This window comes from Chrysochloris asiatica, unplaced genomic scaffold, assembly GCF_000296735.1.
Source record: "Chrysochloris asiatica unplaced genomic scaffold, ChrAsi1.0 scaffold00326, whole genome shotgun sequence".
Classification (NCBI taxonomy): Eukaryota; Metazoa; Chordata; class Mammalia; order Afrosoricida; family Chrysochloridae; genus Chrysochloris; species Chrysochloris asiatica.
Genome location: NW_006408844.1, coordinates 606,343 through 616,859, shown reverse-complemented (window position 1 = coordinate 616,859; position 10,517 = coordinate 606,343). Strand labels below are relative to the sequence as shown.

At 40.7% G+C, this 10,517-nt stretch overlaps 1 protein-coding gene across 1 annotated transcript in view; it reads left to right on the top strand.

Annotated features, from left to right (window-relative positions):
• The first annotated feature begins 2,974 nt into the window (after window positions 1-2,974).
• Window positions 2,975-10,517, top strand: part of PGM2L1 (phosphoglucomutase 2-like 1) — a 53,913-nt gene continuing 46,370 nt past the window's right edge. The window contains exon 1 of the mRNA XM_006875411.1: window positions 2,975-3,361. Within this exon, the coding sequence (XP_006875473.1) occupies window positions 3,251-3,361 (111 nt within the window). The 5' untranslated portion in view covers window positions 2,975-3,250. The remainder of the gene's footprint in view (window positions 3,362-10,517) is intronic.

Here is a 10,517-nt window from a genome sequence, read left to right as displayed (position 1 = left end):
TTCAGGCTTCCACCTATGGTCTAATGTAATGCAGAGGCTCCACAGGAAGCTTCCTTCACTGGGCACGTTGTAATCCCATTTTAGGTATTCCAATCAGTTATAGGCAGAAGACAGACTTACAAGCTTTCCATGGTGATATTTCTGGCTATTCCTTTCTCTCCCCCTCAAGTGTTTATTTTATAATGGTATGCAAGGGAAACCAAGATTCAAAAGACAGCCAAACATCTTAACATTATTTCGCCCCTTTTCCCCATTCCAACCATGTTTCAATCCCTGTATCCCAGATCCCTGTTGTTCCAAGGTTGTGCATACATCATTATTTACCTCTGTCCCACTTAGCCCATGAAAACCTGCCTAATTGTTTTCCCGTCCACTTTGTTTGGGAGAGATATTTGAGAACCACTGGCCTGTGGATTTGAAATACCCTTTAGTGTTTTCAGTAATACACATTTAATACAAATTCCTAGGGAGAGGGATTTGAGAACCACTGGCGTATGAGTTTAAAATGCCCTTTAGTTTTTTCAGTAATACACATTTTATACAAATTCCTAGGGAGAGAGATTTAAGAAGCACTGGCCTATGGATTTGAAATGCCCTCTACTTTCCTCCCCTCTATTTTTTGTTCCTCAAAGCCTAGTATATGGTCCTTCCTTCCTCTTGATGCTTTTATTGACCACTTCAGACTCTACATTACTTAACGTTGTCTATAGCAAGTATTCTCTATTTATCATTTTGTCCCCTCAGATGGATTTTATTTCTTAAAAGGACAATTTTATTAAATAAATTCTTACTGCCTCAGCTCCTAACATAATGCATAATGCTCAGAAACCAAAACCCACCACCATCATGTCTATATTCAAGACAGCAAATCTTACAGGAGTCCTAGTGTGGTGCTGTGGGCTAATGCGCCAGACTGCAAAGTCGGTGGTTCAAGCTCACCTGCTGCTCCTCTCAAACCCTATACAGGGTTGCTATGGGTTGGAACCGACTCGATGGCACTTCACAACACCACCTTGGGTATGGAGTCCTGGTGTGGTGCTGTGGGATAATGCACTGGACCACAAGGTTGGTTCGAACCTTAAGGTCTGCAGTTCAAATTCACGAGCTGCTCCTTGGAAATCCTATACAGGGTCACTTTGAATCAGAACTTTAACACTGCTACCACCTTGGGTATGGAGTCCTGATGTAGTACTATAGGAAAAGCACTGGACTGCTAACCACAAGGTCAGCAGTTCAAACCCACAAGCCACTCCTCGGAAATCCTATATAGAGTCATTGTGAATCAGGACCAACTCCACATCACATAATAACTACCTGGGGTATAGTAGGCTAAAGCTTAACTCACTGCACCACCACAGGGCTCCTAATACAATGCCTAATATAGAGTAAATAGCACATTAATATTTGCCATGCATAAAAACAGCAATGATAGTGAAGGATGAATTTCTCTCCAGGACACATGATTATTTCACAGGGCTTGTGTGATTAAATAGTTTGCTGACTCTACTAAGGAGACAGCCAACTGCTTAGCAAAAACTGTAACTCCCAACTATGGCAGGTTATTTTTCAGGAATTGGCATAGCTACATCATTTTTCTGTACTTTGCTAGTTTGGATTTTATTATGGTAAATACATTTTAAAGGTAAGAAAGTAAAACTTTGTATTTTTTAATTAGTTCTTTTATCTCTGAACCACATAGTACTTCTAGAGTCATTTATTAATTTACTGTACAGCTGGTAATATCAGTACATCCGCTTTACAAAAAAAGCTGACTAGGGGAAGAGTTGTAAGATACTTGATCAAAAGCAGAGCCACTGTTAAGGGTCAAAGGAAGAAACTCCTGAGCATTCGGGTGTCAGTCACACGTTAAGCACTTCTCAGCACCTCTCTGACCTCAAGTTGTGTGGCTTGAAAAGCGAGCATTTCATAAAAGAGGCTAAGATAAGAAGAAATAGAAAATCATTTCCGTTTGGGAAAACCAATTTCTTCTTCCTCATTCATCACCCTTTGCCTGTCTCTTACAAGTTTCACACAATGTTGTTTAAGTTAAATGCCAACCTTTCTTTCCTCCTAACAGTTATCCTATTTTCCAGTAATCTTGCTCTTCCTGGCCCTAGTCCACTGCAGCAGCAAAGCAACTAGGTTCCATCATATACAAACTCGATGACATTGAAAAAAGTCTGTTCCTGTCTCAGAGGGTCACTTTCTTCTGTGTGTAAAATGGAGATGTATCACGCCCACCTACCTCACAGGATGGTTGAAGAGACAGAACGCGATTAGTAAACCACGGAAAAAGTACTATTTGTTATTTACGGTATCATTAATTGTTGAATTTAATTTAATTAACTGTTTAATCCCAGAGCCACACTGCACACAGCCTAACAGGAACGGGCGTGCCCGAAGGGAACAGCCTCGAGCTAGATCTTTTTCCTTTGAGGAAAATAAGAGGGAGCAAGACTCCCGGGAGTCGTAGTCTTAGCGGCTGTTTCCTCAGGCTTTGGGGGGAAGGAAAGAACTACAATTCCCGTGAGGCCTTGCGGGAACAGCAGCGTACCCTCGCCGCCAAATACATGCACCAAGGCGGAGGACGAGGGTTGGGGGTTGAAGGAGATAGACAATGCGCGCTCCCGGGGCCCGCAGAACAATCGTTGAGGCGGGGCGCTCTTTAATGGTTGTGACGGCATACAGAGGAAAGGAAACTCAAGGCTATGTGTGGATTTGCTAACAAGAATAATACGCCTGGCGTCAGACAAACTGAAAAATAAAAAGCACCGTACCCCAATTCATCACCACCTTGTTGATTCCTAAACTCGTACCGCAGCAGAGACACCAAGAGCGCGCTCCTGGGCTCGTGTGTCTTACTCCCAGGGGGGCCCTTAAATCCTCCGGGGCGGGAAGGGGCGGGGTCTACGGTGGGAAGGCGGGGCCAAAGGCAGCAAGTGCGGCGGCAGCGCCGGCCACGACCCAGACATCTGGGACTGTTGTTGTTCTCTGGCCGCTGGACCGCCCCAATCAGTCCAGCCCAGAAACCTAGAGCTTTTCTATCTGGTGGGGAGCGTGAGGTCGTATCCCTCTTTCTCGCGTCCCGCAAAGCTGCAGCAGGAGCTAGAGCAAATACCCGGCGGTTGTCTCCGATGCCCTTCAGTGAGGAGGGGGCGTCCAGACCCTGGTGAGCACACCTCAGGGGATCCCCGTCGCCTACTCAGTGACTACGTAGCCCCCTAGGGCCGCACACCCCAGTCTGGCTGCCATGGCTGAAAATTCAGAGGGGGACCTGAACTTCAACCTGCTCCACACTCACTACCACACCGGGGACCCTCAGCTAGACACGGCCATCGGGCAGTGGCTCCGTTGGGACAAGGTGGGTACCTGGTCAACCTAGCATCCGTCCCCTGGTCATGCACACTCTCCCACACACAGCTCGTTGCCGACCCCACCCAGTGTTCTGCGGGCTTCCAAGGAGATGGCTTGGGCCATGGGGCGGGGGCAAGCGGAGCCGGGCGTTGCCACCCACCTTTACCGGGGCTCTTCTGTCGGACCGTCTGAGCTGGGCAGGACATTGCAGTCGCTTCCTTTTGCAGTGCGCTAAATTGCAGTCTTCCTCACCTTTCACCCCTTCATCAAGTGCGTGTCACTCTCTTTTTCAAAACAAGAATAACAAAGCATCATCCTCATCGTTAAGTTATACCCTTCACCCAGCTATTTCCTTTCCTCTTTCTCCTCCCTTGACTTCCTTCTCTGCAAACCTGAAAGTGGTTTTTGGCACCCTTCTGGCTTTCTAATCGCTATCCGCTTTAGTTCTGGGCTGGTGTGTTTCCATCTTCTGTCGCTAGGTAGTTTCTAGTCTTATATCAGCCCTAGTGTAGTAAGGTACCCTGGTGATGCAGTGGTTAAACACTCGACTGCTAACCAAAAGGTTGACTTTTCGAACCCACCAGCCTCTCAGTGGAGAAAGATGTGGTTCCCTAAAAGATGTACAGCCTTGCAAACCCTCTGGGGCAGTTCTAGTCTGTCCTATAAGTTGCTATGAGTCAGAAACAAGGGACTTCATGACAATGGGTTTTTGGTATTCTCTAGCATCACCTTTTGCTCTTGAGAAGCTAAGAGCGCTCTACCTTGTTTATTTCTTTTGCTGGGAGTTATTTTCTGGAAGTATCCAGCTATCCTGCGCGAAGCATCACATTTTGCAGTTTTCGTATGATGCTTCTGATACAGTATTGTTTTTGCCTTATCCTTTCCTCCTCTGCTTCATCCTCCCCAAATTGTGGTGATTACATCCTGTACAGGCTTATGGGATAGATTTACCAGAGCCAGATTAAAATGCAGCCATCTCACTGGTAAAAGAGGCCCCTCGTGGGTCCTACAGAGAGATGATTCAATGCTTTTGCTTTGGCAAGTGCATAAAATGGGCTTGTTGAAATAAAGAAGGCAAGACATTTTAAACGGAGTTAATAACACCAAATTGCAAATTTAGTATGTTTTTTAAAAATGTCCTAAATGATTGGCTTTTTGAAAAAGTTCTATTTTTACTTTGTTTTGTCATTCATGCAGTGAACAAAAAATATTTCTTGAGTACTGGGTACTTACTGTTCAGGCCGTATTAGGCAGGGACTACTTGTGGTGAGCAAGATAGAAATGGCTTCTGCCCTCCACAAGCCTTCAGTGAACGGATTATGAAGACAAATAAGCAATTATAATAAGGATTTAACATTAATTGATTATATGCATTTTAGGTATTCTAATTATTGCTTGAGCATTTCAACTAATGCTTTTCAAACCTTAAAGTGCTTACAGACCACTGGGGATCTTAAAAACGCAGATCCTAATTTAGGAAGCCTGAGGTGGGTCTTGAAATTCTGTTCAGAATGAGCTTCCAGGTAATACCGCAGTTTGAGTATCAAGAGCCTGAATAGTTCTGATTTAGATTCTGAAATAGAGAACTCTTTCTTATTATAGAATTTAACTGTAGGTATAATTAAAAAAATAATGTGTGTGAATCTGTGATATCCTATTCATTATCAAAAAGTGTTCAAAACACAAGTAACATTAATGCCATTCTGCCAATATTTATTAAGTACCTCCATTGTTGTTGAAGGACACAAAAGAAGTGAAGAAGAATGCTCTTCTGTTTTTTTGTCCATCAGGGAAGAGGAAACATAATAGAAATAAAAGAGTTAAGACTTAGCATAGGGTCAAATTATGTACACTACAAACTGAATATAAATGTCTTCAGTGGGAAAAATTAAATTACAAATGGAATTTGTCTTTACATGTTTTAATATAATTAATTGTTTTTGTTTGAAGCCATCTGCTTTCATTGGTCTTGCCAGTTAATGAATGTGGCTATGTTTGTGTCTCCCTAAAGTGAAAAGGAAGACTTTTGAAATTCAGAGATGCTTGTAGACTCCCAACACAATTTAATTTGCTGGTAACTATCATGTATGTGAAAGCCTTTGGTTCTTTAACTGTGGGAGTTTAGTTTTCATTGCCATAGATAAGGTCTTTTGTTCTCTTTAGGTGCTGTTTTTTACTATACTTTCCTGAGTTTCTTGGTTGATTTTTAAAAGGTTAGTTGAAATGAATTTTAACAAATAAAAAATGTTGTGTCTAGATATTGTTAGTGTAAAGTGAAATAGAAAAAGGCTGTAACATGCATATGCACATAAAAGATAAAGCTAGGGTAGTATTGGTGGCAATTGAATGACTTTAAGGCAGTCTGTTTTGTAGGGAAGAGTTCCAAAATAGACAGGATCTGTGAACTGGGATGGTTAAGGAAAAATTCGTAAGAATATGGGATGCAAATTAAAAAAATGAGGAGAGTAGAAGAAAAATTCTTATTTTATATTTAAAGTTCCCCTCTACACACAAGGCTCTGTCTGGGAATCTATAGGCTATACAATGATGAAATAGTCATGGATCAGACCTTCAAAGAATGTAGAAAAGGAGATGAAATAGAGATTCACAAATATAATACATATCTTTACACAAATAATAACATTGTATTTTTTGTAAGCTTTGCAACACCCTCGCTCATAGTTTCCTATGCATACTATGAATGTTATATGTGTGCGTGTATTATTTACCTGGGCACATTATTTGGAGGGCAAAAACAAAACAGTACAGAGAGCAAGTAATACCTTTACAGAGGAAATGATTTAAATAATTTTAATAATAATTAAAATAAAATAATAGTCCCTCTTAATGAGAGTACTTTTAAATGAAATACACAGATGTTGCTATTGTATATGATACTGTGGGTAAGCTAGGCTGTGTTCCAATGCACTGACATTTAGAGTGCAGAAATGTAAAATAATGATTTAAATAGCTCATATATGTAGCATTTATTGCATTACACGTTAACAGCACATGCTGTCTTTCAAGCATATGGAAACGGAGTTTAACACCTGGTTAATACTCATCATTTCAAAAAAAGACTGACCAGATGCCTCTAATTCTTAATAACTCCCTTTGGTGAGGTACGTCACAAGTTATAAATTGATCTGAGGGCACTTTGCTACTTGCTTAAACCCCAAACCAAACTCAATTGTCATTGAATTGATCTGATTCACAACCTATAGGACAGAGTAGAACTACCCTGTAGGGTTCCCAAAGTTGTAATCTTTATGGAAATAGACTGCTACATCTTTCTCCTCCATCCAGCATCTGACTGCTGGAATTGAACTGCCAAACTTTGGGTTAACCAAGTCTGTAACCATTAGAATACCAGGACTCCTCTCCACTTACTGAGGTCAACAGAATTACTAGTTTTAATGTTGGTGTACTTTGAAAAGTCTTCATGACAATGCTAGTATTTGTGCTGAATTTTCAGATTTATTAAAATTTAGATTTATTAACATGAAGAGGAGAAATATGGGAATAGAGGAAGAAATATGGGAACTGTAATGTATGTACTTGGAATCCTGTTGTGGCACTGTAAGATAATCCCTGTGGTTAGCAGTTCAAACGCATCAGCCATTCCTTGGAAACCCTATCCAGGGTCACATCAGCCATTCCTTGGAAACCCTATCCAGGGTCACTAGGAGTCAGAACCAACCTGATGGCACTTAGTAACAACAGCAATGTATGTAGTTAGAACATTTGCTTCTACTGGAGCTTTGGGTATACGGAGGGAAATTGTTGGAAAGATGTATGCAGATCTGAACATAGAAGGGCTTTAATAGTACTTTGTTGTTATTAAGTGCCAACAAGTTGGATTCAACTTATAGCAACTCCATATAGGGTTTTCAAGGAGCTGTTGGTGCATGTGAACTACTGACCTTGCAGTTAGCAGTCTGGTGCGTATCCTACAATACCACACCAGGACTCCTATAGTATTTCTTTAATGACTTTAAATAGACAAAAATATGTGCAAATGTAAAAAAAGAAAATAGTGCAACAAGACAGGATTTTAATTGGAACAGTCCAACAGACCGTCTGTGTAGTTTTTATGGAGTAACATTCTACTGGTCAATTTTACCATAGTATAGGATCTGACACTCCAGTTCCTGTGCATTCAGGCTAATTTATTAGTCTGCCTAATGTCATGATGAAGTCAGCCTATTTAAGGTTGGAGAAACTGGTTTCTGAATTTAGAATGCTATTTATTAATTTGTGTTTTATATCTAATGCTGTTGTTGTTATCAAGTACTGTTGAGTCGGTTCCAACTAATAGCAACCCTATGTAGGATTTCCAAGGAGCAACTGGTAGGTTTGAACTGCCGACTTGGTGGTTAGCAGTCCAGTGCTTATCCTACAGTGCCACATCAGGACTCCATAGATCTAATATTGTTGTTAAGTGACACTGGGTCAGTTCTGACCCTTGGTGACCCTGTATAGGGTTTCAAAGAGCAGCTGGCGAGTTTGAACAGCCAACCTTGCAGTTCAAATTGACCTTATGGTTGAATGCATATCCTTCAGTGCCACACCAGGACTCCATAGATCTAATAGCTGAGTGAATTTGTTTCTAGCCAAGAATTGTATCTAGCATTTTCTTAAGTGCACCATAAGGGAAGTCAAAGAATCAGATTTTTGGTGAACATAAAATGACGTCACAGGATGTTAAATAGATGACATAAACATTTAAAAATATCAGCCTATGATTTAAGTGGACATATTCACCTAATAATGGGACTGTTCTAATACTTGTTGTTATGTGCCATGGAGTCGGTTCCAACTCATAGTAACCCTGTACAGGGTTTCCGATGCTGTAAATCTTTATAGGAGCAAAAAGCTTCATCTTTCTCCCATGGAGCAGCTAGTAGTTTCGAACTGCTGACCGTGAGATTAGCAGCCCGATTCGTAACCACTACGCTACCAGAGCTCCTTGTTTAATACTGGGCCCCAACAAATTAGAAGTGAACCCAGATGGGCTCTACTTCCAGTATTTGCCTCCTTCCCCTTTTTCATTCCTATACTAAAGGACTGACTAAGGGAAAGTGGTTGTTCAGTGTTAGAATTACTGCCTTCCATGTAGGATACCAGGTTTGATTCCTGACCAGTGTATGTCATGTACAACCATCACCCATCTGTCAATGTAGTCTTGTGTGTTGTTAATGCTGCTGAATAGGTTTAAATGGTGATTTCAGACTGAGAAAGGCTAGGAAGAAAGATCTTCTGGTATTACTTTAAAAATCAGCTAATGAAAACCCTGTGGATCACAATGATCCACAACCAACCATGGGTATATCGTAGGATGGACAACGTTTAGTTCCCTTATGCATGGAGTCACCAATAGTTGAGAGCCAACTCAAAGGCCACTAGCAACAGTAAGGATTGACTAAAACTCCCCACAACCTTCCTAGTTGTTCCTTTTGAAACTTTCATACATTCTGCCAAATTATAGACAAGTCTTTCTGCCTTAGAAGTCAGGTGCTCTTTTACATGACAACTGTGTGTACTTTCTGATCCAGCTTAAAGTTTTAACTTTCTAAAAATAGTTTTATACCTAAGATATTAGGTATTGGTCAAGTTTGGGTGAGTGGGCAAAGGGGAGTTAGGGTGAGACTGGAGTTGTTCAGTCAGCTATAACAGCAGCAGCAAAGGTGTTGAACTTCCCATATATTGACAAGAATGTGGAGGCATGAATTGGCCATGATATTTTGAATGGATGTCTATATCGAAAAGCAAAGTTACAGATAGGATAGGTTAGGGTTATGAAAAGTCTGCAGATGAAAATATAAGACTTCTGTGTAAGCCAGAAGTTTTCAAACATCTAACAGTTTTTAAACCAAAATATAGTACAGATAAAAACAAGTGGCAAACTGACTCCCTTTTGAATCATCATTGTGTAATAGAAAAGACACCCTTGAAACACCTCTACAGAAATGGCTATTCCAATTTCATTATATAGAGACTGAAAGAAGTTGCAGAAACTATCCAGTTGTAGTGGAGTTTGGTGTTGAGCTTGGGTCTACCATTAGTTTAATCATGTTCTTACCATACTTTGTTGTTTGTCATTAAGCGACGTCAAGTCAGTTCCAACTCATAGCAGCCCTATTTAGAGCTTCCTAGAGCAGTTTGTAGGTTTGAGCTGCCAACTTTGCAGTTGGCAATCAACAGTCCTGTGCTTATCTTACAGCACTACATAAGGGCTCTTTTGCTGTACTGTTGTTTTTAAGTGCCATCAAGTCAGTTCTGACTCACAGTGACCCTGTACAGGGTTTCCAAGGAGCAGTTGGTAAGTTTGAACCGCTGACCTTGCAATTAGCAGTCTAGTGCTTATTCTGCAGCACCATACCAGGACTCCTTTACTACTATACCAGTCAATATTAAATTATTTTGTTCATGCTTTTCTAATACTCCATTTGACTTTACATTTAGTCGTGAATAGTACAGAGCACAAATGGCTTCATTAATTTTGGAAAATGTTAGTGCTAATTCCTTGAATTTATTGGTATAGTGTTTCAAGCTTTGTAAAATGATGCCATTATCATTGGATAGTCCCAGCAAACCTGTGTGATAGGCTAGGTAGTTGTTAAATTCTGTGGAGTCAGTTCCAACCCATAGCCATCCTGTGTAGGGATTCCCGAAGAGTGGCTGGTGGACTTGAAACTGCCAAACTTGTGGTTCAAACTGGCCTTGTTATCCAGTGAGTTATTCTGCACCACCACACCAGGACTATGGCTAGGTAGTAGCTATCTTTATTTTTCAAGTAAAGAAACTTAGTCTCATAAAAAGAAAATGACTTGCTCGAGGACATAGTGCTATTAAGTGATAGGGTTGAAACTAGAACCGAGATTGTTTGACTTCTAGTCTTCCTACTTTGTGAGCTAAGAAATGTTAGTGACATTATAAATATAAACCAAATTTCAGGGGCCGCATTAAAGTAATCTTACTGGCTTTTGTAAAAGCTGGAGTAGTAGCATGTAATATTCTGGAAAAGAAATTGTTAAGGAATTTTTTAGAGGGCTTAATTTGTAGCTAACCAGTTGCTTTTGTCTCCTTGGCAACAATATCCCCCCTCTGTGCAAGAAATTTAGTACATGTAAAATGACTGTTTGAATTTATATGATTCCTTT